This window comes from Triturus cristatus, chromosome 6, assembly GCF_964204655.1.
Source record: "Triturus cristatus chromosome 6, aTriCri1.1, whole genome shotgun sequence".
NCBI lineage: Eukaryota > Metazoa > Chordata > Amphibia > Caudata > Salamandridae > Triturus > Triturus cristatus.
The window spans coordinates 1,816,031,229-1,816,058,214 of NC_140589.1; the positions used below are offsets into that span (position 1 = coordinate 1,816,031,229).

The 26,986-nt window shown below is 46.3% G+C and overlaps 1 protein-coding gene across 3 annotated transcripts in view; it reads left to right on the forward strand.

Annotated features, from left to right (window-relative positions):
- Positions 1-25,615, forward strand: part of LOC146822081 (fucolectin-like) — a 120,719-nt gene extending 95,104 nt beyond the window's left edge. For all 3 annotated transcript variants that reach the window (XM_085613181.1, XM_085613182.1, XM_085613180.1), the window contains exon 4: positions 25,134-25,615. In XM_085613181.1, coding sequence (XP_085469307.1) covers positions 25,134-25,278 — 145 coding nt within the window. In that variant the 3' untranslated portion in view covers positions 25,279-25,615. The remainder of the gene's footprint in view (positions 1-25,133) is intronic.
- The last annotated feature ends 1,371 nt before the right edge of the window (positions 25,616-26,986 follow it).

Here is a 26,986-nt window from a genome sequence, read left to right on the forward strand (position 1 = left end):
TTTAAACATATTTTGACACTGTTTCAGAAAAATATGCATCTCTACCCAAATCTGGGGGCTAACTGACATTGAACAATATCAAAGAGCTTAATGTGTTCAGTTTGTCCAACTGCTGGTGTGAGTGATTCAGACAGCAGATTCTATTAGTACTGCACTTTTAAGTTGCCATTTTGATCTTGTAGTTACATTACAAAAACTGTATGCCTAAGAGCAAACAACAAATAGATTGTCCACCATCGTATTGCCCCTTGGAAGTGGACAGAAACCGTAAAAACAAGAAAAATGAACAATACCACACCTTGGCATACTGTAAGCACAGCAGTGCCAGACATAGGCATACATAAACCTGCCACTTAAGTGTATGGAACAATAAATTAACAATACATCACAAGACTTCCAATATTTGCTAACTAAAAGGTCTGATGCTCATCCCAGGCTCACTCGAACAACGCAATACCTGGCTGAAGAGCCCTAACTAGGCCGAGACTCCTCCTAGGTTGCTTGGGTTCCGGTTCAGGTAGGACCTGGCCAGACAGTTTGGGCTGGACTGTTCCATGAGGATCAGTATGAAACATGATTTGCATATGGCCGGGTCAAAACTGAGGTGGCACAGTGAGCAAAAAAACGAGTGACTGGATTAATTCAAGCATTTCATTCATCACTTTGTGGACCATCTCAAGCATGGATCAACACTAGAACTAACAAACAGTAGGGTACGTTGGGAGAAGAGGATGACTCTTGGAGAAGGGAATCTAGCAATGACAGAGTGCGAGGAAGAGAGACGCTTAAGTAAGGGTCTCTTTGGCAGGGATATGAGAGGCATCCAACAGGGTATCTATGATAAGGGATTGTAATTGTAATTGCATTTATATAGCCCTTACTACCCCTGACCAGGCGTCGAAGTTCTTTTTGGGCGAGTAACACGCTTCTCCGGGACCCTTAGAGGATTAATGTTGAATTAGTATAGTGAAACATGCAAGTACATTTTAAGTGGTGGATATGTTAGTCAGTTATTTTGATTTGGAATGATAGCAGAAGGATAGAGGAGGAAAAAAGGTTTGTATTTATATAGTGCTGGTTACCCCTGATGGGGTGTTGAAGCACGCTACTCCGGAAGCCCATAAAGGATTAGTGGTGAATTAATATGGTGAAGGCGTGAAGCAGAGGTACAAAGAGGAAGCTCTGCCATCGAGTCTTGTCTTCGTCTGTCAGATGCCTTCTGACAGTGATGAGTTTTTGGATACCGAGGCAGTAGGGTTTCTATTTTCTTATTGATGTGTGATACTTTGTCACAGTTGAAGTTTGTTCACAAGGTCAGCACTGTGATTACCGCGGGTAGCGAGCAAGTGGGTTTGCAGAAATGTCAGCAAGTTTCATCCCAGAGTCTTGTCTTTGCCTGTCACGATGCCTTCAGGTGGTGATGAGTTTTGGATGCCTGCCGAGGCGGTAGCCTTCTGGCAGTGATGAGTTTTGAATGCCTGCCGAGGCTGTAGCCTTCTGATAGTGATGAGTTTTTGATGTCTGCCGAGGCAGTAGCCTTCAGGCAGTGATGAGTTTTGGATGCAGAGTCACTGTTTTGCTTTCACAAGGTCAGTGCTGTGGTAGGCCGCGGGTAGCGGTCAAAAGGGTTTGTAGAAATGTCAGCAAGTTTCCTGATCAATGGATTTTCTTTTTCATCCAATCCTTTGTTGAATGTCTTGTTGAGTTTGCTTAGATGGTCGTCCAACATCTCAACACCTAGGTCTCTGTGGAGGTCCACTGTTCTTCTGAAGATAGGAGCACTTGCTGCAATTGGTAGGTCCTCTCCGTGGTGCGCCAGCTTAAATAGTCCGGTGGCTTGATGATGTCACCGGTTGACCCTCTGTGGCCATTTCCTGTGCCAGACTGAGGCGCCTGCCTGTGGCACGACTAAGATCGCCCCTCCTCTACTCGTGGGGGGCTCCCACTCAGGAGCTATGTCAGTTAGATTATATTCATGGGTTTGATGGAGAGAGTGCCCAAATTCTGTTAAATCTCCATTTTCTCGCTTGTATTTACCCCCAAGGTGCAGGACTTCATATCGTATCTGAATATCCTTTATACTAGAAATGCGAATGAATGCAGTCTTTATTTCCCTCTTTTTATGTCACCATTAATCTTAGTTTTATATGTGTCTGCTGCACATCCACTAAATCAGCCCGCCAAAGGGACGCTTATACCACTTAGTTTTCTTTATAGCACTGAAAACAGTTTCTAAGCACTAGCTCTCACAGCATACGAAGGAACATGCAATGCCGTCTCCAAACTGGAAAGCCCAAGATGAGAGGGCCCCGTGGACCCATGAGCAAGTGTGCTCTTCTCTCGTCCCCCGCCATCTTCCACCGCGTTTCACTCTTTCCAAGAACTTCACAAGCCCTCTCGATGAAATGTTCACCTCTTGCTCAGTTTATCACGAGATTAATAAGATTAATATATTTATACAAATATAAAGTGAAAATCTGCTAGTCATTCTGAGCTGCTCCACAGAGCATGCATTTGAACACAGTCTCATCCTTGTAGACACTTGTGCAGAGATCAGACTCAATTTGAGACTATATATGGCCAATCAGGGTGCACGTTTGAGACTCCATTCCAGTTCATAAGGTAGTAGAGATAGGAGAAGAAAATTCCATCCAAGTCTTTAAGACCTGTCGGGGTGCAGGGTGAGGCTCCTTTCAATTCTATTGGGCCTGTTAAGGTGCAGGGGAAAGGGAAATTAAAGTCTACTTTGCGATGCTCACCCCATTTTTAGGTAGGACCTCCCAAGCATCCCACACCTAACCCTACATTTGAGAATGTAGACATTTTACCATATGCAGAATTTACAAAGTCATAAATCCGATTTATGACAGTAAAATTCTACAAATCATGATTATTATTTTGCCCTTGGAAATCTTTTTGCCTGCAAACCTAGGTTGCAATAGGTGCACAAATGCATTTAAAAATCAATCCCACAACATGCGGTTTAGCCACTTGGGAAATTTGCTGGCTTTCTTTATTGAAACATTCTAAGTAAACCAAGTTTGATTTAGTCAGTTGAGCAGGACCTCAAAAGAGAACGGTTATTAGAAAATGAAATTAGAAGCTCTCCAAACCTTCATCCATATTATTTTCAGGGATTAAAATGAAAGTCCCACCGAGGCCAGCCTTATATTTTCCGCCCCCACCAAAAATTAGTAATGGAATTGGGAGCCGCGCCCAACGCCCAATTGGTCAAAGGAGCCGCGGGTCAAAAAAGTTTGGGAAACACTAGCTTAGTGGGTTACTGCTTTTGTCACAGAGATCTTTTCGTTATTATACAGTTCATCAGTTACAATCACTCTAGCAGTGAGCTATCACGTGTCATCAAAGAGCTACATGCAAACTGCATGGTACAGGTTAGATAGATATATTTTTAGGTCTCGCCTATGCAGCGCGCATGCGCTGCATAGGAGAGAGACCTAATGCCATCGGCACAGCTTTGGGGGCAAAAACGTGCACGCGTTGCATTGCTTGCAATGGCAACGCGTGCACGTCTGGCGATTTCCTTGCGGGAGCGCGCAGCGCCATATGGTGGAGCCATATGGTCGCAATCCTCGTGCCTTGCTGCACGCTCCCGCAAGGAAATCGCGCAGGCCCCCTCCCCTGCTGCTGCGCGAGGTGCGCGCTTTTTTTTTTTTTTTTTAAGTTTCAAAAACCTTTATTGCAACTTTCAGCAACCATACAACCATTCGCCTTGTGGTAAATATTTAATTACCTGTACTATTTTTTATGCGGTAAAGTCTAGTAAGAATAACTCAGTAAAAATAAGAGGCAGAATCCGTGGTATTAGAGGTTCTAAAAGGCTTTATTCCTCTACAAAGGAATTATGGTTCGAACCATGGCATCAAATTCCATCACCACGAAGGTTCAGGAAGGGAAGGCAATACATTATTGACAGGTAAAGATATTTATATGAAAGGCATTACATTAAGACAGATGCAGGAGGCGTAACAGTTGATAATACAGATAAGAATACACATACGTAATGGAAAAAGGCGTAAATATAGGCGTAAACTAGAAACGTCATTAAACATGATGTCACAAGTGGGTGGATCCATAAGAGAATCCTGCAATGTCAGCAGAAATACTTGGCAGAGATGCGCGCGCAGCCGCATGACGTGTGATTGACGTACAACTAGAGGGTGAAGGGGACTTGACATTTAGCTCTACATGGGGAGACAGAAGTCTGGGGGGTCAGGTCAACCTAATCCCAAATCATATCTAATATCTTATGTTTAGAGAACTGTATTATCCAAAAGGAAAGGTCTCTCGGACGGAATCTATTCTATACTGACTGTTAGTGCGTGTACAAGCGTCTAAGTGTCTACATGAGATGTGAGGGGGCAGGAATCTTCCATGGTAACAGGGGCTATGAATTACTTGCATGAGGACAGTGAGGCCGGGCCCTTTGCTCGGTAGCTGGAAGAATGTTTACCTAAACTACCAGACAGGAATGCATTGGATGAGGAGCGGAGCAGATAATCTTGAAGGTGAAATACAGTTTTTGGCAGGCAACAGGCCGGATCAGGCACCGTTAGCCGCGCAGGGAGTAGGACAAAGTTCATGGATACAGATGCGAGCTCAGACTGGAGCTTTCAGAGGCAGAAGGCAGGAAAAGGCTTAATGGCAGAATTCGGGGCCTACTCGCCTGAACTGTAAAACGTGGAAAGTGAACCACATAAAGTCGGTGGCCTTTCATACTTAGGAACGGAATATCCAACCCATTCATGGCGGATCTGAAAGAGGACATGTTGACGGTGGACGCACATGTATTTGCGTCTTCTTAACTGGAACTGGAGGGAACATACATGTACTTGTAGTATGTACATGGAGCCGTTGGGGTCTAAGATAGGGGACATAACTGATCATAAAAATTCATATTTCCTCATTCCCTCCTTGTCCCCTACGGACCCTTAGGAGATATCGATCTTCATCAATCCATCAATCTGTTCATAAAGCATCATTTGTTCTTCTTTCTTCTTCCGGGATCTTGAGCGAAAACTTGAAGGCGGGATACACGATGTGGCACACAGACCACAAATCGCTGGCCCACATTGTAGACATAAGCAGCAACTGAATAGTATGAGAAAGCCAATACCTAGGAAGGATAGAATCCTCCATCCCCAGGCTGACAACACGCTCCAGAACCAACCGGACCAAGTCCAGGTGCCTGGATTCTGGTGTATCTGGCTTACAATCTTATGAAGACGAGTTATGGCTTTATATACTGACGGCGAGTTTTCTGGTATGAAAACACAGCAACTTGATCCGATGACCCTACAAGCTCCACCCCTATCGGCCAAGATGACGTCAAGGACAAGACGATTTTGAAGAACAACAATCCGCATCGCAGACTGCTCCTCTGTTAAGTTGCCTAGGGCGGAAGTAGTTTCATTTACTACTGCTTCAAGGGTTCTAGTTAATCTACGTATCAGCTTACTATTAGTGACTGTACCTATATAGGGAAAGAAACCTTTATTGAAATCTGTGTATTGCTCCCATGCCGTTTCAGTGTAATCGACAATCGGGAGATCTCTCTGTTGTCTATTGTGTACTAAATGGGTATTTCTGTGATAATCAGGAGGGGCTAGGAAAACAGGTGGCAGAAGGAATGCAATGTAACAGGTACCATCCCAATCTAGAGGTAAACGTATATATGCGGTCTGGCCACATATGAAGTAGGAATGACGAGACGCTCTGAATGTAGACTTGCCTTGATCACTGAATTCTATTACAGTGGTACATTTACTATGGCCCATGTGTATGGAACCATTCTTTCTTACACATAATTCACCTTTAACTGGAAATACTGACATAGCGGGCAAGATTGGTGTAGCTTCGGATTCAACATTCAGAATCATGAGGTTAAGTGTAAAGTTACCTAATCCATATACTTCATTTTCTAGATCAGTTCCTGTTCTTTTGGGAAGTCCCTCCTTGTTAGGGTAGCAGACTTTAAGCAAAACTAGGTTCAGGTTTCCCCATACCCAGTTGTCTTGATAAACTACTGAATTTGAATCTAGGGAATTAATCAAACTAAACCATGCTCCACAGGAGCCATTGTGTGTGAACGGATACGGAAAGAGAGGCAGAACTCCCTTATAGTTCTGATAGGGAGGGAGTCGGCCACATATCCAACAATTTGTAGCATTGCTGGTCTGATGGGAATGATGTAACATACTAATGAAAGTGTTGTTGCGCAGCGCAAATCTATAGGACAACTCATGCGGAGGTAATTCGCTAAAAGAATGTTCAGCAGTAGCATTGTAAACACGTTTAGAAATAGCGTAATACATATGTAGCAATACACTGGTAATGATTATTAGAAGACTTAGAAAAAACAAAATTAATAATGTCACTATGCAGTGACTACGAAGTGATTTACAGTACGCCTCTTTCTTAAGCTTTTTCTGTCTTTTTCTCTCTCTATTTCGGTCTAGAGGATACATGTCAGAGACAAATTCAACCGATTCACCTTGGAGAGGACTTAAACAATCAAATTGTCTGACTTGCTAGACCTTAGTTTCAGTTTATAAATGTCACTTTCGGTCTTTTCAACCAAAGGAAGTTTTGAATCAGTCTGTGAGGGAATGCAGGGCTGAGTATTCACGTCTGACGGTAGTCCATAAAATTTCTTTATATGGCTCGAGTGCAACCACCCTTTACGTCCTTCAACCTTCACGGCTGTCCTTGTGGTCAATAAGACGAGTTTCGGCGACTGCCACCGAGGCTCCAGCTGGGTCCTTCTGTCAAAGTTCCTCACTAGCACAAGATCTCCTGGAACCACGTCATGGGGCTTCACCTCAGTGTTATCGGGAAAAGCTGCAGCTACCTGTGAACGAAAAGATTGTAGTGCAGACATCAAGGAAGCCAGGTAATCTGTCAGCATATTACAGTCAACATCAGTGATTTTACGAGGTATAGGCGTCCCCCACATATTTGGTGGTCTACCAAAGATCACCTCATACGGGGATAGCCCTGTTCGAGAATGTGCTACCATTCTCATGTAAAAGAGTGCAACTGGTAAGGCTACTATCCAATCAACACCTTTTTCTCTACATACTTTGGACAATCTAATTTTCAGAGTTTGATTATGGCGTTCCACGAGACCTGCTGCCTCGGGATGTCGGACACAGTGGAATTTCCATTGATAGCCTAACAAAAGTGAAACGTGTTTCATTAGCTCGGATGAGAATGGCTGGCCGTTATCTGAGTATACAACACGTGGTAAACCGTACCGTGGGAAGAATTCTCGAACTAACTGTTTGGCAGTAGTCGGGGCAGTGTAATCTGAAACCGGGTAGGCTTCTGTCCAACGGGAAAGAGCACAAACAACTACGAGAACATATTTGAATCCTCGACATCGTTCCATCTGGATATAATCCATCTGGAGGACTTCAAAAGGGTGATCAGGAGGTTGAAATCCACCTTGCTCTACGGGAATGCTTTTACCTGGGTTGAACTGACAACATATCATACAGGTACGTACTTTCTGTTTAGCTGCTGCTCGCAAATGTTTGTTGAACCAGATGTGTTGAATGCTATCTAGCATAGCTTTTTCTCCTAGGTGCGCTGGACTATGTATTGTGTTAATGATGACTTGGACCATAGAGTCGGGGAGAAACCATATAGATTTTCCCTTCGTCATCCATCCTTGATCCGTTTGGATCCCTCCTAATTCAGTCCATTTCTTTATTTCTTCGGGTGTAGCATGTGTCTGTATGTCAATTACATCAAGGGCGGGATCCTTAACTGTCATGCAATGTGTTGGTGTCGGAACTATTGTCTTTGTCGTGTCAGTTGTGTGAGTCTGAGCAGTTCGTTTAGCTGTTCTGTCAGCTAGGTCGTTACCCTGAGAAATGATATCGGTAACTTTCGTATGGGCCTTGCACTTCATAATCGATATTGCAGTAGGTAGATGAATGGCGTCTAGTAAAGCTTGGATGAGGGGTCCGTGTAGGATGTGGGCACCGTGAGAAGTTAAATAACCTCTCTCTCGCCACAGCACGCCGAAGTCATGGACGACTCCGAATGCATAACGTGAATCTGTGTATATGTTGACTTTCTTATTTGTGGCTTGAATACAGGCTTGTGTCAGAGCGATGAGCTCTGCTGCTTGAGCTGACAAAGTGTTAATACAATTTGTTTCAACGACTTCAGTGTCTGTTGTGACTGCATAAGCGGCCACTAACTCTCCTGTACTTGTTCTCATGCATGAACCATCTACATACAATGTCAGGTCTGGATCTGGTAGTGGAATATCCGTCAAGTCTTGTCTGGGTTTCGTCGTGAAAGTAATGACTTCAATACAATCATGTGCTAATGGGTCTGTTCCATTTACTGGCAAAAGTGTGGCAGGATTTAAAGTACTACAACGTCTGATTTCTATGTGTGGCTGGAACAATGTTAATTCATAACCGGTAAGTCTTGCTATAGTCAAGTGTTGTGTTTGCGTTCGGTTCAAGAGAACCTCCACTGCGTGTGGTACTTGTACTGTCAATTGATGTCCTAACACTATGGCATCGCTTTGTCTGATTGCTAAAGCTGTTGCTGCCACTGATTTCAGGCACGCAGGAAGAGCCTGAGCTACGGGATCTAATGTACTAGAAAAATAAGCACATGGTTTGTGTGATCCTGCTTGTTCCTGAGTGAGTACTGACAAGGCAGTACCTTCGCGTTCTGTAACAAAAAGTGTAAAATGTTTACTGTAACATGGTGTTGCTAAAACAGGTGCTTGACATAAAGCTTTCTTTAAGCTTTCAAAGGCATGTGTATGTTCTTGAGTCCAAGGGAGGACAGTCGATGTGGCTGCCTCCTGTGTTGTCAACTGAATGAGTGGTTTTGCTAGAAATGCGTATTGAGGGATCCACTGCCTACAGTACGAGGTGAGGCCTATAAAAGCCCGCACCTCCTTTTGTGTCTTGGGTGGTGGCATGTTAGCAATTAACTGGATGCGGTCGGGTGTAAGCTGTCTTCCCTCCTTGGACAGCAAGTGCCCAAGGTAAACAACTTGCTGGACACAGAATTGCAGCTTAGAAGGGGACACTTTGTGCCCCTTGTCGGCTAGAAATTGTAAAACCGTCAGTGATGCTTTTTCACATTCAGGTTCGCTTCGGGCGGTGATCAGCAGATCATCGACATATTGAAGCAAGGCAGTGTTAACTGGCATGTGGATACTGTCAAGTTCTCTTTTCAGTGCTTGGCTATAGATGCTGGGGCTCTCTGTGAATCCTTGAGGTGCACGTGTGAATTTAAAACTTCGTCCATTTAAACTGAATCCGAACAAGTATTGACTTTCCGGATCGATTGGGACGCTAAAGAAGGCATTCTTGAGATCAATTACAGTAAAGAACGTTGCTTCTGAATCAATGGCTGTTAGTAATGAAGAGATATCCGGGACCACAGGGTATTGTGGCACAATGCATTTATTCAATTCGCGCAGATCAATAACCAATCGATATACTGGCGGTGCCTTGGGATCCGTCCTTTTAAGAATCGGAATTATCGGGGAATTACATACATTGGAGTCGGTTTCCATGACCACTCCTTGGGCAATAAGCTCGTCAATGATTTGCAGCAAAGCCACTACAGCATCTGGGGGTAACTTGTATTGTCGCATTCGTGGTAGTACCACTCCTGTTTTGAGTGTGACTCGATATGGTGTAATGTGCATGCAACCAACATCAGTAGGGCCTTGTGCCCATAAATGTGTAGGTAAATTCTGTAACCGGTGATCCATGTCTCTGGACACATAGTGACCTTTAAAGTCACGCAAAAATAATCGTACTCCTTCCGGAGAACAACATATTATAGCTCCTAGAGCTTTCAGTGTTTTTATGCCTAACAAGTTTTCTGGACATGATTTAGTAAGCAATAAATCTGTAGTTCGTGTCAATGGACCAACCGTAAGTGGAAGAGGTAGTGATACTTCATTAATAATAGGCTTTCCTGAGAATCCAAGGGAAATATTCTGTGAGCCTGAGAGGGGTGCCCCTGGAACTTCGCTGCGACGTATAGTTGTTCTGCTTGCCCCTGTATCAAGTAAAAACTTTCTGTCTTCCCCTAATAGTTCACTATGTACATAAGGTCCCTCTTGATCTACAGGAACCTCGATAAGGGGTAAGCCAACTTCCCTCTCTAGGCTATTTCATGTGTATCGCTAATAATCGGGATAATCTGCTTGTGCATACTGGTACATCTGTTGTGTCGTTGCTTGTGTGGCAGCAATAGGCTGCTGTGATGTTGCTACGGTCTGTTGTTGTGGAACTGGCATAGATTGTGCATGCTGAGGTACTTGTTGTGGGATCTGATCCTGTCTAGGTGGACGTGGTCTCTCCTTGGTTTTACCCATAGAGATATTATGTTTTAGAACTGCACAATCGTGTATATAATGACCTGGCTGTTTGCAATAGTTACATGTCCCTTTTACGGGACCTGCTGAATCACTGGACTGTGTCGTACTCTTTCTGTGACCGTCAGCTGGAACTGACTGAGCAACAAGCATTTTCATTTTCGTGTCTTTCATACGTCTTTGTTCATGTTCTTGTTCTTCTCTAATTCTATTGTGGTGATATTGTAACATTTGCAACATCTGTGACGGGGTGTTACCTTGCCAGGTACTCTCGAATTTTAATACCCTATTCTTAACTTGGGGCAGGGAATTCTCAACTAATTTTGTCACAAACAAATGTGGATACGACTCGCTATTTGCTTTTATGCCACTATTAATACCAAAACATTTTTCAAATCGGGAATAAAAATCACTAGTGTCTTCATCTTGTTTTTGTTTACAGGCTGAAATTGCATCCCAATCTTCCTTTTTCGTAGTTAACAAGCGTGGCAGTACTTGCACTAGTAATCCTGGTAATGCTGTAGTCTTTTCCCCAAGCCCTGAACCTGCAGCTCGGGCCTTTTCTTCCGTTTCTAACGCTGTCCAATCTATCTTCTGATCTCCCACCTCCCAATCCTTTTCTTTGAGTTTTTCGTAAATACCGGCAGGCATTAATACTTTTAATATTTTCATAATGTCGGGGTAGGTATACTCTCCCATGAGTAACATGTCTTTTATCTCACGGTGAAAACCTGCTGGATATTTATCATGGCTAGGTACTACTTTCTTCATTTCTAATAATTCAATTTTAGTTATGGGCGTGTACACAAACACGCGTTTAAAAGTATTGTCGTCACCCTTTATTGGGTGCACTTCGCGTAAGGGATTCTGTCTATCTATGTGATACATTTTTCTTCCCATAGTAGGAACTGGAACATGTTCTGGGCATACGAAGACAATGTACTGGTTCCGATATTCTAGAATTTCTTTAATTAAATCAGTACCTGAACCTCTCCATTTATTCGTGAGTAATTCTATCAGTATATCTGGTAGGGGACTAGGATCGGAGTGTTGGCTTTGATATAAAATAATGAGGTGTTGAATCATGTATATACCAGCTAATCGCTGTTCGTCTGGATTAATATTCAGAAACGTGTGTGCTAGCGCATCATCACTATATTTTCCGGGACTGTCAGCCCATTGTACTGCTGACCTGGCTAATTCTTGTTCATCCATAGAATCGAGCAAATGATACCCCCTTCGGTCTCGGAGTAATTTATCAGCAGCTTGAAATAGGTGTTCAGGAGTCCTTGTATTTAACATAGGGGCTTGAAAATTTCGGTTACATTCTGGACGTATCGGACGTATTGGATCACTAAAGCATCTGGTATTATTAAAAGATCTTCCTTTACTTACATAAGCCATTGTTTCTAATTGTCCTGCGGCCATTTCTGATTTTTCCTCCTCCTCTCCCTCCGATTCAGTTTTGTCTGCTTCTAATCTTTCTTTATGTATTCGTTCTACTTCTTTGCGGATCTTTCGGCACATAGCTACTATACACGTCTGTCTATCATGTCTCCCCTCTGATATATTCTGACCCCATCTGGTAAGTACTTGCATTTCCTCCTGATCTTTCTCAGCCCTGTCTTCGTTCCTGATCACGCAGTTTATGAAGAAGCGTAACAGTTGCCTCTGTACATCCGCTTTCTGGTATTCCATGGCTTCGTTAATACTTTCAGGGCCTCGCCCCCATTGGACAAAGTGATATATATTGTCTAAATGTGCCGTCATTCCTGGTATAATCGCTAAATACTTTGAAGCTCGTCGTATACGTAATGATGACAGTAGCATTCCGTCCTGTCTACCGGGCACTGGATCATATCTACAATCCACTAGATGTTCCTTAAACAAGTCGGAAGTTGCTAGTTGGGGTGTACGTTGGAGTGCTAAATCTCTAAGAGATAATTTATTTCCTCGCGGCGGCGTGGCAAAAATGTCTGTCGTACCTCCCGTTGCACCGCCTGAGGCGCTAGGCACGAAAGGATTTGTTGGATGTAAGATAGAAATTGTAGATGCGGGAAAAGCGGTAGAAACAGATGGGCCTGTTGGAATGTGTGTAGGAGTTTGTTGTTGCGGAGGTGGGGGTGGATGATCTTGGCGTTGAGCCCCATCGGCAGGCGGTGTGTGTGGCGGAGCATTAGCATATTCGGGAGCTACATCGTCTAAATAGGAAGAAAGGAAAATATCTTTTGCGGTTTTGGGATGTGCCTTTGTCGGGAGTAATGGAGGTGGCAGATCTTTCGGTATTTCCGGGGTGGCCTTAGGTAGACCCTCGGCCAGGAGAGGATACATACCATTCATAAGGGTGTTTCTTTGTCTGTCTACTTGTTCTGCTTTTACTCTGGTACCTTCCTCAATTAATGTATTTTCTCGACCTTTATTTGAATTTTCCTTACTTTTCTCTTCCTGTCTGAGTGCTTTTTCGGTACGTCTATATGATTCTTTACGCCATAATTCGATGGCATCTTTCTGTGACTGTCTGGCTTTCTTTTTCCATAATTCTTCTTCTACTCTCATGATGCAATCTGCATCCCATGTCCCAGCTGCAGGCCACCTCTGACTTTCTGGTAAATCCTTGGTATAGTCCACCCATAAATCAAGAAATAATACGGCATCTAGGCCATGCTTATGGTACATAAAGTACCCTGGAGTGTCCCTAGGTGGAATGGGAACAGCTTCTTCGAGTACCCCTTTTCTAGTCTTGATCTGTCTTAATTTTGAAAAGAGCGGCATCTTTAAGCCGTGCTACTTAATCTTGAACACAATTAATACAATAAACACAATAATGAACACTCACTCACACCACAATTTTTAAAACGTATTAAAACATTTAACATTTAACATTTAACATTTAACGAACAATGATAATTAGAAGAAAACTAGTTACTGACATAATACTAATACTGAATAATACTGGATTATATACAAGACATACTAGATATACTGCTAAACAGTACAGATACACTGCTGAAACAGTGCAGACCGGATTTGTGTACCCAAACCCGTCTTGACCGGCACAAACTATGTGCACGTCTAAATGCCTCCCCGGCAACGGTACTCACCGGGTAGCACGGAACGGAAGGCCTCGGAACTGAACTGGACTGAACCGGACTGGACTCGACGCGGAACTTCGGAACCTGGTGGGCCTCTGTATACCTCGGATCTTGCTCTCTCAGCTAGGCTCTGGTCGGGATACTTCGCACTTCTCACCGCCTCGTCTGGGTGTTGATCGCAGCCTCAGTCACCCCCGCTTGGCCGGAGGGAGATACAGGAAATCCTGCGGGTACGCGTTGTTGTCCGTCCAGCTGTGGCAGGAGACCGGGCCTGCAACGCACCTCCGGCGCGTGAGATGAGAAAGTGTCCCTATTCGGGCGCCAATTTATGTGGTAAATATTTAATTACCTGTACTATTTTTTATGCGGTAAAGTCTAGTAAGAATAACTCAGTAAAAATAAGAGGCAGAATCCGTGGTATTAGAGGTTCTAAAAGGCTTTATTCCTCTACAAAGGAATTATGGTTCGAACCATGGCATCAAATTCCATCACCACGAAGGTTCAGGAAGGGAAGGCAATACATTATTGACAGGTAAAGATATTTATATGAAAGGCATTACATTAAGACAGATGCAGGAGGCGTAACAGTTGATAATACAGATAAGAATACACATACGTAATGGAAAAAGGCGTAAATATAGGCGTAAACTAGAAACGTCATTAAACATGATGTCACAAGTGGGTGGATCCATAAGAGAATCCTGCAATGTCAGCAGAAATACTTGGCAGAGATGCGCGCGCAGCCGCATGACGTGTGATTGACGTACAACTAGAGGGTGAAGGGGACTTGACATTTAGCTCTACATGGGGAGACAGAAGTCTGGGGGGTCAGGTCAACCTAATCCCAAATCATATCTAATATCTTATGTTTAGAGAACTGTATTATCCAAAAGGAAAGGTCTCTCGGACGGAATCTATTCTATACTGACTGTTAGTGCGTGTACAAGCGTCTAAGTGTCTACATGAGATGTGAGGGGGCAGGAATCTTCCATGGTAACAGGGGCTATGAATTACTTGCATGAGGACAGTGTGGCCGGGCCCTTTGCTCGGTAGCTGGAAGAATGTTTACCTAAACTACCAGACAGGAATGCATTGGATGAGGAGCGGAGCAGATAATCTTGAAGGTGAAATACAGTTTTTGGCAGGCAACAGGCCGGATCAGGCACCGTTAGCCGCGCAGGGAGTAGGACAAAGTTCATGGATACAGATGCGAGCTCAGACTGGAGCTTTCAGAGGCAGAAGGCAGGAAAAGGCTTAATGGCAGAATTCGGGGCCTACTCGCCTGAACTGTAAAACGTGGAAAGTGAACCACATAAAGTCGGTGGCCTTTCATACTTAGGAACGGAATATCCAACCCATTCATGGCGGATCTGAAAGAGGACATGTTGACGGTGGACGCACATGTATTTACGTCTTCTTAACTGGAACTGGAGGGAACATACATGTACTTGTAGTATGTACATGGAGCCGTTGGGGTCTAAGATAGGGGACATAACTGATCATAAAAATTCATATTTCCTCAGCCTACAACCTTTCCGGCCGGCTCCAGGAGACACTGTATCAAAAGTTCAAATATCGTGTACACAACCAATTAGCCGACAACCCGGGGGTCCGGCGGCACTGGTATACATACCCTTCTGAGCTTAAATGGGTCGGAAGACAGGTCAGCATCGAGGGACAGCGAGAGGGAGCATTTAGAAAGCCCACCCGAGTCAAATACCATCCACACATCCCAAGCAGGGGGGCGTAGCACGACCACGGAGCCCGTCTAGGGTCATCCCAGCACCAATCACTCTGCGCAAGCCAGCAATTTTCCCCGCCACTTATGTCCCCATTCTATTTTTCACCCACACGGCCATGCTCCAACAAACCCCCCCAAGTCAGATACACCAACCAAACGCGCAACATACCCCGGTGACCTAACCATCCCCCTCAGCGGAGCTAGTCTGGGCCGCTAGATACGCTTTAAACGGATCCCAGATGTCTTTGGCTCTGCTCTTCAAAGGTTGCGTTTCGGCATATATCACATTCTGGTCCTGGCAGTACAGAACATCCTCCAACCACTCCTTGAACTTAGGTGCACGACCCCTGCCCCACCGGCACGCAACCCGCCGTTTCGCGAGTAGCAACACAATATTGACAAATTTACGGTGTGCTTTAGGCACCGACGCTGTATAACCCAGCAACATCACAAGCGGGTCAAGCTTAACCACGGCTCCCACCATGGCCGTAATAGCAGCATGGACCTGTACCCAATAGTCAGCTACCCCAGTGCACAACCAAGCCAGATGAAGAAAATCAGCTCCCTCCGACCGGCACCTTTCACATCGATCAGAGTCCGACAAACGAAATCGATACTTCCTAACAGGAGTGTAATACCAGCGCTGTAGAAACTTATAATGGATAATACGCAATCTGCAGCTGGAGGAGATATGGGAGGTGAGCTCACAGCAATACGCCCACTGCGCCTCCGTAATGTCCCTACCCAACTCGACAGTCCAGCCATGAAGTGCTTTGCCGCCGACATCTCCACCACCTCCGCGAATACTGCAATATAACTGTGAGACCAAGTGCCGACCGTCCGTAGACGCGAGCAAGATCTGCAACGGAGTCACCACCTCGGGCTCCTCCGGATAGTGCGGTAGCACTAGTCTCATCCCCTGCCGCAGCCGGAGATAATAAAAGACCTCCAGTGGATTCAGCTGATATCCCGCAAAGAATTGTTCCTTCGTCTTGAACTGACCATTCTCAAAGAGATCCCCCCAACAGCTGACTTTTATCTTAGCACATAACACCCGGAACCCACCTTCCTGCAACAGAGAGAGGCCCGGATGATAAACCAACGGCAGCCGCGGGGCATATAGTAGACCGGCCGATAGCCTGCGCATTAAGCGCTGCCAAGCGTCAATCGTGCTCGTCACAGTGGTGAGCGGTGTGTCGAGCGCAGTGACTGGACCATGGATGAGACCCTGTAGCGGCAGCGGTCGCGCCAGCCAGTCCTCAACCGCTAGTTGCGGCATGTAGGGCGTAGGGGCAAACCAATGATATGCAAAGTGTGCCTGCGCGCTCATATAGTACACCTGAAAGTCGGGAACGTCAAATCCCCCTTTGCTGTATGGCAAGGTAATAGTCGACCAGGCCAGCCTGGGCTGCTTACCAGCCCAGAACAATCGCAGCAACTCAGAGCGCAGTGTTCGGAAGAAGAAGGCACCTGGGTAATATGGAATGTTTTGGAAGAAATAGAGAAAGCGAGGCAACACTACCATTTTTATCAATGAGGCCCTGCCGGCCATTGTCAACGGCAACGAGATCCAGCGCGACACATCGTCCGCCAGCTTATCTATGGCCGTACCATAATTCAGACGTAAAGTCTCTTCCCGGTTCGTCGAGACACGAACCCCCAGGTATCGGAGATCAGAGTCACACCACTCCAACGGGTAATCTAGTGCATAGCGCCCGACCGCCGTCGTCAGGGGGAAAAATTGTGATTTCCTCCAGTTGATGTGGATCCCAGACAATCCCCCAAACACCACAAATTCGTGGAGCAGCGAGTTCAGGTTGTTCTGCGGATCCACCACATAGAGCGTTATGTCATCCGCATATAAGGACACATCTATCTGCCGTTGATAACATCGGAAGGCACTTTGCTTGTGGAGTTGGCGGATACGACATGCCAGAGGTTCAATCGCTATGGCGAACAACAGCGGGGATAGCGGGCACCCTTGTCTGGTACCCCTAGTTAACAGTATCGGCTCCGACAGTTCCCCATTGACCAATACTCTAGCCGCAGGGCCGGTATATAGCAATTTTATCCAAGCGACAAAGATTTTGGGAAAACCCATTCGGTACAGTATAGTGAACAAGTAATTCCACTCAACTGAGTCGAACGCCTTAGTGGCGTCCAGGAATATTGCCGCGACAGGCAGCTCCGGCGCGATCGTTTGGATCAATGAGAAGAGCGTACGCAGATTACTAGCGGTGGATCTACCCGGGACAAACCCCGCCTGGTCTGGGAGGGCAATTTTAGTCATCAAGAGGGAGAGCCGCGTGGCCAGCACCTTCGCCAGAATCTTGGCATCACAATCGATCAGGGAGAGCGGTCTGTAGGAATCACAGTCCTCCGCAGCCTTATTCGGTTTCAACAGGGAGGTAATCACCACCTCTCTCATCGAACCCGGCAAAACGCCCACTTCTAGAGAGTCCTCATACACCTCCCGTAAGACCGGAGCCATTATGTCAATATAGCTTTTATAAAATTCCGCTGGCAAGCCATCCAGACCAGGTGCCTTACCATTACTTAAAGACATAATCGCTTCCCGTATCTCATCCAGCTCAAACGGGGCCCCCAGAAATTCCCTGTGTTCATCGCTCAGCCAGCATAACGCCACGTCATCTAAGAAGTTCCCAAACTGGACATCACCCACGTTGCGGGCAGTGTACAGTCCCTCGTAATGCTCAGTAAACCGGCGCAAGATCCCCTGTGTATCATGATATATAGCTCCGTCCTGTGTGCGTATCTCTAAGATGTGTGAGGCGCCCCGTAACTGCCTGGTGATGCCCGCCCAGGTCTCTCCCCTTCACAATAACGACGGGCCTGCCAATGTTTCCCCCTGAAGCGGGCCTCTCTCTCCGCCTCTCGCTCATATTGCGACAGCTTCTCCCTGAATTCCTTGTGGAGTGGACCCATCGGCTCTCGGGCCATGGAAGTCTCCAGCTCTTTCAGTTCAGCCTCCAGCTTGGTGAGTGTGCCCCGTAGGGCACGTAACACTCCAAAGCTCTTAGATATGCAAAAGCCACGGACCGTAACCTTAAACGCCTCCCAGATGGTCTCAACACTAGCCACAGTCCCTTTGTTGCGTGGAAAAAAGTCAGCGATCTCCTCCCCCAATTCTGCCTGGAACAATAGATCCAACAGTGCCGTGGGCTGCAAGCGCCACCGCGATGGTGCACCGCCGTATCCCGGGATGGCTACCTGCACCGGCACTGGACAATGGTCCGAGTAGGACCGTGGCAAGTGGGTCACCCTGCCCAGGTCAACCGCCAGTCCCCGGGATAGTAGGCAATAGTCAAGTCTAGCCCAAGTGTTGGCATACACCATGAAATGCGTCCCCTCACGAACCCCAGCATGCACAAACCTCCAACTGTCTATTAGCTCGCCCTCCCTCATTATACCCTCCACCGCTTCTCCCGCTTTTCTGTTATAGTGGGGGCTACCATCCGATCTATCGAGCCCCGGCATCAGTGTGACATTGAAATCCCCACCCCAAATGAGATGCCTAGACCCCACATTTAGTATCTCGCCCCACAGTTTGGTGTAAAACTCAGGAGTGTCCACATTAGGCCCATAGCAGTTGACAATAGTAACAGTATCAGTACCCAATCTGCCCCACACCAATACAAATCTACCCTCTTCATCCTTGCGTTCACCCAACCGTACAAACGGCACCGTTTTTTTAATCAGAATCGCCGTTCCTCTGGCATATCCAGAGTATGAGGAGAAACAGCGCACACTCGCCCATCTACTCGCAAAGGTATAGTTGGCCCGGGGGCTGAGATGTGTTTCCTGCAGCAGGGCGATCTGCACCTGATGTTGATCCAAATAGGCCACCACCCTCCGACATTTCCTCGCATCATTCAGTCCACGGAAATTCCTTGACAAAACCGCTAATCTAGAGATACGATCCCGGTCAGCCATCCCCAGCTAGCCACCCATAACTCAACACGCGGCCTCCTCCCAGCCTCAATGATTTCCCCACCGAGTGGCCCCCCCAGCCATATCCCCGGCAACATACATCCACTGCGGCCACAAGAACCCCCGCAGCCCCGGCTCCGTACCCTGCAATCTCTCGCCTACTCCTCGGCCGACCCACTCCGTACTTTTTGGTTGCATTCCTCTCAATCTGTGAACCCCAATCAGACACACATCCACAACTCCCCTTGTACCCACCCCCCTCCCACTGAAGCAAACCCCAACCTGCCAGCAGCGTTCCCTCCCCGTCCCTCCCATACACATCCCAACAACTAGGACTAAAACAGCCCTCAACCCCATAAACGTATGCTAGGGTAATTCCCATCGGGTAACATTTCTAGGCGGCACCACTATAACCCCCTCCGTGCAAGCCCGTCCGAATCACAACACGTGTAGCCCAGCCTGGCAACCAGGAGGGGGGTGTCCAGCGCTATAATCAGCGGCCACCTGAGGAATACCGTCCACATCCAATGATGTCCATAAACCAAGTGCAACAATACAGTCCTGTTGCGCAGGCCAAGAGGAGTCCCATGCCAGGGGGACCCCGGCAACCATCGACCAGCAGGATACCCCCCTACCCCCACCCCTACCTCTCCCACCCGGAGTTCAGGGCGATGTCCATCATAAATAAGGTCCAAGCATGGCCCAGAGGCCCCCCTCCGAACTCACCCAGGAGTGTATATACATAGACTGTGCTGCCCACTCACGGGTCCACATCATCCAGCCGCTCTTGACCAGGGGCCAGCTCGTCGTCTGCTCCCGTCTCCAGCCGCCTATTCCGTTTGTGCTGCTTGAGAAAGTCCTCCACCTGCTGTGGATTGGTGAAGAATTTCTGCCTCCCCTGGTATGTGACCCGCAAACGAGCAGGGTAGAGCAGTGCGTAGTCTATTTGCAGGTTGCGCAATTTAGTCTTAACTGCGAGGAATTTCCGACGCTCCTCCTGGACAAGCGGGGTGAAGTCCGGATACAACGTGAAGGAGTTGCCCTCATACGACAGCGACCTCGTACCCCGTGCCGCTCGTAGGGCCGCATCGCGATCCCGGTAGTTCAGCAGCCGAGCTATGATCGGCCGAGGCGTCGCCCCCGGCTTCGGTCTGGGACCCAGTGCTCGATGCGCCCGCTCCACGATAAAATGTGTAGAAAAAGCCTCCGAGCCAATCGCCGCCGCCAACATCTTCTCGACATACTCCTCCATTTTGCCCACATTGGTAGATTCCGGAATACCCACGATGCGTACGTTATTCCGCCTACTCCTCGCTTCCAAATCCTCATTCTTAGCGGCGATGACCCATAGAAGATTATCCATTCTAGATAGCTGCGACGAGTGTTGGGTCACCACATCCTCCGAGTTCGATATGCGCTGCTCCGCTTCTTTCAAGCGACCCTCGTGCGCATCTAACTTGTGCACTACCGCATCCATACGTGACGAAAGGCGATCCACCGTGTCCGCGATTGTCGCGGACCCTTGGCGCACCTCACACAGCACTGCCTGTATACTCGTGGCCGCGTCCGCTGCACCCCCCGAGGCTTCGGCCGCCCCATCCGGAGGGCTCGACTTCTCCCCAGGCGTTATCGCTTTCTTAGGAGCCGCAAACGAAAGCTTGGGCTGTCTAGTGTCCGTCTTGCCCATCTCTGTGCCAGGGCAGAGCTCTCCAACACCACCAGTGCGGGCCCCTCACCTTCTCCCCACGAGCACGTACGGCTATTTCCTGCGCCTCTCCAAATGTCCAGGGGGATCCACGTGCTCGTCACTCAGCGCTGGCAGGCACTACCGCATCCAGGCCCTGAGTGATGCTTCCTCGCTGCTGCGCCAGTGTCCTTGCTGCCACTCCGGACATACACAGCAAACCACACCACCCCGCGAGCAAAGGGGCTCAAGCTGCGATCCTCAGGCCCGGGGGGGTTAGCACACCAAGTCCGAGGAGATCGGTCCAGGCACGGTCCGCGCCAGCCGCCAGCCGTAGCCCACCAGGCCCACCGCGAAGCTGGCACTACCTCCGCTGCACTCGGGGGGGAGGGGGTGGGATCGATGCCTCCGCCGCCGCTGTGCCAATGGCCCCGCACCACCACAAGCCGATACGAGATCCGCCCCAGGCACACAGGCCTCGCAATCACTTCGGGGGTCGGGGGTGGGGGGGGGAAGAGGAGCAGCCCCCACGCACTCTCACCCGTCGCTGGGGCCGTCCGATCCACTCCTCTCAGCCAGCCAGTTCACCATCAGCCCCAAGGGGCCTCCCGGATCGTCTCGGCCGCCCGCGGCCTTGCCCCTCGTCACCAGCCCCGGCCTCGCCTTCCGGCTCAATCCGGAACTTCAGCACGGCAGCCTCCAGCGTCGCTCCCGCCGCAGCTTGCAGGCGTTCTCGCGTCGGTCTCCCAGCAGCCAGGGTCCTCTACTCCGGACCAGTTACTCTCGACCACCAACTGGACCTGCGACTACAAGGACGGCTCCCAGGTGTGCGCCCAAAAGGATAAATTAGCGGATTAATGGCGCCGGACTGCGGGAGCCCTACAAGAAGGCGTCCATTCGCTAGTGCGCCACCTAGCGTCCCCTGGGCGCGCGCTTGTATCTCTTGCTAGAAAGTCCTTTTGTGGCTCAATTGCCGACTCTCGTTCTCTGTTGCCCCCTGCTGGACAAATACAGGATGGCACAGCATCTAAGGGAAAAGGCACCAAGGGCTATTTTAGACTGCAAACGTTGAAGTTATAGTACAGTTAAATAATGCCCTTTTCATCCTCTTACCCAGAATTTTAAAAAAACGACATCAAAATTCTGAACCCTTGCCCATCAAGTTTTCTGTGTTTGGTTCTCAACCTATCTCACTAATTGTTGTATCACAACGGACCAGAGATGTTGTAGGACTAACAAACTCATCTGAACTAGTGCCCTCTCTGAAGCGGAAGTTGTGGCACTTTACAACATATAAGACATGACGGTAAAAACAAAACAAAAGACCCACGAAACATAAATAAATAGCCGACAAGGCTGACACATCTTGACAGGCTGACGTGGCCCCAAGGGAATAAGCAAGTCTAAGAGATGGAGCATAGCAGAATTATGAGAAACAATAATTTACCTCTTGCGGAAAGTAATTATTGCACTAAAGTGAAACTTGAAAAAAGAATTAACAGGCATTGCTTTGTCAAAGACCACCATGCCGGAACGTAATGTTCAGAAAGAGGAAGCATGAAGAGTTGTTTGCCTCTGATTTCTAAAGAATTAATCCAATCTTAATTAGCATTATTTTCAATTAGAACATCTCAAAATTGTGAATTATGTGCTCTATTGTCTTTGTTCCATTGTAACTGTGTTCAGTTTGTTTAATAATCACATTAATTGCCAATTGTTAAAAAAAACGAGACCGCTCCCAATGTTTGCTTCCAGTTACAACTGTTTACGTGAGCGGAGAACGGAATCAGCCCCTGGGCAGACAGCATGTGCCTTTGAAGATGAGAGAGGTCTGTTTGTGCGTCGTTTCTCCGTGCTCCGAGTGGGAAATCCTAGACAGCCGATAGCACGAGTGGAGGCCGCCACCTACAGGCGTTTATATGTCACCGCACCGAAGTCCGTTCACGCATTAGGCGGCATATTATCAAGCCAGGCGATAAAAGTATCGCCGCTTTAGCGGCAGGAAACTGCCGCTAAAACGGTGATAATGGGCTTGTTAATATGCTCTATGGAATTCCAATTGAAGCTCAGGTTAGATGTCCTTCACATCTAACATGGGCTTCAATTGGAATTCCATAGAGCATATTATCAAGCCCATTATTGCCGTTTTACCAGCAGTTTTCTGCCGCTAAAGCAGCGATAATTTTATCGTCTGGCTTGATAATATGCCCCAAAGAGATGATGAAAACAAAATTTAATGTACGTAGGATAGGCCAGACGTAAGGTTAATTTCTTTCTGATAGAAATAGTGCTTTAAATGGACAGGTACTGTGCGGTACTGAGTACCTGCACTTATTTAATTTGAAAGGTAGAATATCTGCACTTCTCAGCTCTGCTGCGATATTGCACTTAATCGGAGAGTACCAGCACTTCTCACTTCTCAGGAACAAGCAGGTACTCTAAAGAGTGAGTACCTGCACTCCCCAATTTCCATCTAGAGCACTGGGTAGAAATGCTTGAAAGTTGTGCTTAGGAACCTCAGGAAGGACCCAGGGCTGTATCTTCAGTTTGTTTGCCTCAGCGCAGTCATTAGCGGTGAGGTGGGTTTGGGATCAAAATACGACTGGGCAATCAAATCAAATATATTCTTTATTCCATTTCGTCAAAAAAGAAGATCATAATAAATACATAGTTAAAAAACATATTGCATTAAGCATAAAACATGTAGGGGCTCATTTATGAGCCCCTGCGTCACTTTTGCGCCGCCGGTGCGTCACTTTTTGTGACGCACCAGTGGCATAAAACATGCGCCATGTTGCGCCATATTTACAAAGTGACGCATCTAGGTAGATGCGTCACTTTGTAAACCCCTGCGCCACATTATACCTGCGCCAGGTATAATGTATGCAAGGGGGGCGTTTTGACGCAAAAAAGGGTCGTAGAAGTGACGCAGTGAAATCTACGAGATTTCACTGCGCCACTTCTAGTGTGCAAATGCGTCAATTTCTTGCGCCTGCCTCACAGCAGGCGTAAGACTGACGCAGGCCCTTTCACATGGGGCTTGCCCCATGTGAAAGGACTCATTGCTAGAGTTGCGTCACTTTTGTGACACACTCCAGCGATGCGTCACTTTTGCGCCTACAGATACGTCAGAAATACTGACGTATCTGTTACTCCTTGCGACATGATGCGTCATACTGTAAATATGACGCATCACTGGAGTCGCAGGGAGGGCGCAGTGAAAAGTGGCGCATCACTGTTTTCACGCAGTGATGCGTCACTTTTCATAAATGAGGCCCGTAATCATTAAATTACACTCACATAGATATAATAACAAGCATTGGCATAGCCAATAGATCTCACCTTTGGGACCTTGTAAGTGTTTAGCCATGCAACAGTTGATGTTGTTGCACCAAGGATATTGTGCTGGATAACTAAACACTTATAAGGTCCCAAAGGCGAGACCTATTGGCTATGCCAATGCTTGCTTTCTGAGTCTTTTATTAACCTAATGTTTCTAAAAAGGGTTTGTTTGGGTAGAAATAGTTTCTTATCAGTAAAGCTAACCCTAACCACTGTGTTACGTTCTGAACACTGGGTTTGTCCTTCTCCACACCAAGCAATCATAAAAAATGCCTACCAGTATGGAATCCTACACCTTGTAATTCCCTCTGTCTTTGTAATGTTTTCTATACATTGATTTACAAACGTAATATTTGTCTCTGTATTTGTGTGTGATGTAAAGTGTTCTGACACCCTACACTTGTATCAGAAGCGCTATAAAACAAATTAAATACATGTGAAAGAGGGGCTATGGAGATACCAGAGGCTCTGTTGGAGGGTGCTAGTGAACAAAATCATTGAAAAGGCTCCAATAAAGAATTTTTTATCCTGGTTCACTGTGAGGTCATCACTTACTATGCTTTAGAAGCTAATACATTGAATAAAGAATGAACACTGTGTTGTAGAATGTGCCATTTTTGCCCAAGTTTTTTTAAAGGGACGAACCCCCCACACCCCTCCCACCCAACCCTCCTTGTAGTGGTCGGACTGGCTCGTTGCACTCACTGTGCACCATACAGGGGATTGTCTTACAACACTTGCCAGGGCTGCTTTGGGTCCCGTGTCCGCCTCTGCTGTGCATGAACAATTAAAAAACCTAACGTCTTCCTTGTCTTTGTCAACACATGCTCTGAAATGGCCTTGAATGATTGATACATAAATAGAACACAGGGTTGCAGATTGTTTCAAACATTAATGAGTTATTTAATCTTTGTCTGTTTATTACTTCCCCAGGTGCGCCTACATTTCCAGTATCGCATCTGGTGCTACCCAGACATTCTACTGCAATGGAATTGTCGGTCGGTATGTGAACGTCATTATACGAGGCCGATGGGAGTACCTCACACTTTGTGAAGTAGAGGTCTTTGCACAATCGTAATCACAAAATCATGGCAAATAAGGGCATTTCATTAAGATTCTATTAGCTATAGTCAACATATTTTGAAGACTAATTGAGTATTGGAGCAACACCGAATCAATGTATTGAATACATATCAAGTGTACTGTAGTTGCTGTAGCGTGCACTGCTAATTCAAATTGCCACAATGAAATCTTGCTATTCCATTTCTTTCATTTGTTTCATTTCATTAAATTCCTTTTCGTTCATTTCATTCTGTTCATTTTTATATTCTAGATTTATTTTTGTTAATTTGATTCAAAATATTTTCAAATGTTTCTTTCAGTCTAATTCAATAAAGATATAATTGCAAATGGTTTTTCATACTGTTAGACATATTCTTCAATGTGACCACAAACTATGAAGGCACTGGTTAGAAAGCTGACACAACAAAACGCATCTTTTTCATGGCTTTGTAGGATGGTATCAATAGTAACAAGCTATTTGTGTTGTTCTGTTGTGAGTGTGAGTGTGGGTGTGTGTGTGTGTGTGCGCGCGGGCGTGGGTTTGTGTTACTATCCTTGTGGGGACTTGGGTGTGATAACATACTCACGCTGTGGGGACTTGATTGCACTGTGGGGACCTGAACCCAAGTCCCCACAAGGCAATGTCCTCTAAATGATCAAAAATGGCTTCAGGAACATCTGTGTCAATTTTTACAACTTTTTAAAAAATTGCCTTGTGCGGACCTGTGTTTCATAAAGTGTGTTTATATTTTTGCTCAGCTCTGCCCCTGTAGACAGGAGGCGGCACTGCAGTCTTAAACACACTTTGCATTTAAACACACTTTGTTCACCAGGAACACAAGTTAGCAGCAGAAAGCACAGATATTTCAAAGGAAAAGCCGCAAAACCCTGTGTTAAAAAATATTTTAACTGCAAAGTAACATTTTCCCCATTTAATAAAGAAACTTTATTTACATGAAAATTTTAAATTCAGAATATTTGAGTTTAAAAATTGTTAGTGGTTTTATAAACATTGCTAAAAGCAATTTGGGGATGCTTTGAATCCCAGATTACATCACTATTGCCGTTTGATCCTTATCTGCAATTAAAGAATGATGGTGCATTAAAACATGATACAATATAAACTGATCTGATAGTTTTTTACAAATTTGATTACATATTAATATGCACTTTGGAATACGTTCTTAAGATGATAGCACAATGCAACTCTAGGCACTCACTCATCTAGCTAACAGCTATGCTCTCTTAAACGCCGAACTGCAGTAATGTCATGCCCACAGCATGGGTAAGTTTAATTTTAACAGAAAAAGCATGTTCTTAGAATATTGACATTCGTAGATAATATTTTCAAATATTGCCGTAAGATGACATCACATGTAAATCCTTTGTATTGCTTAATTTCCAAACTGTTCCCAATGCTTTACAAATTAAAGCAGCTTCATTCCCATAGATGGGTGAAGAACAGTCATATAACAAGCATTGGCAAAGCCAACTGGTGTCATCTATGAGACAGCTACTGGCTTTGACAGAGTTTTTTTGCCCTGTTGTACAGCAGCGTTCCTGCTCTGCCGCATGGATGAAATTGAAATTAAAGTTTTAAAAAGCAATATGATGCAGCCAAAACAGACCACATCATGACACTTATTTTTATTGCTGGCAGGAGGGTGAGGGCGTGTGAGGGGTCAACACTATCAATGGAGGGGGTGGGTAAAAGAAAAATCACT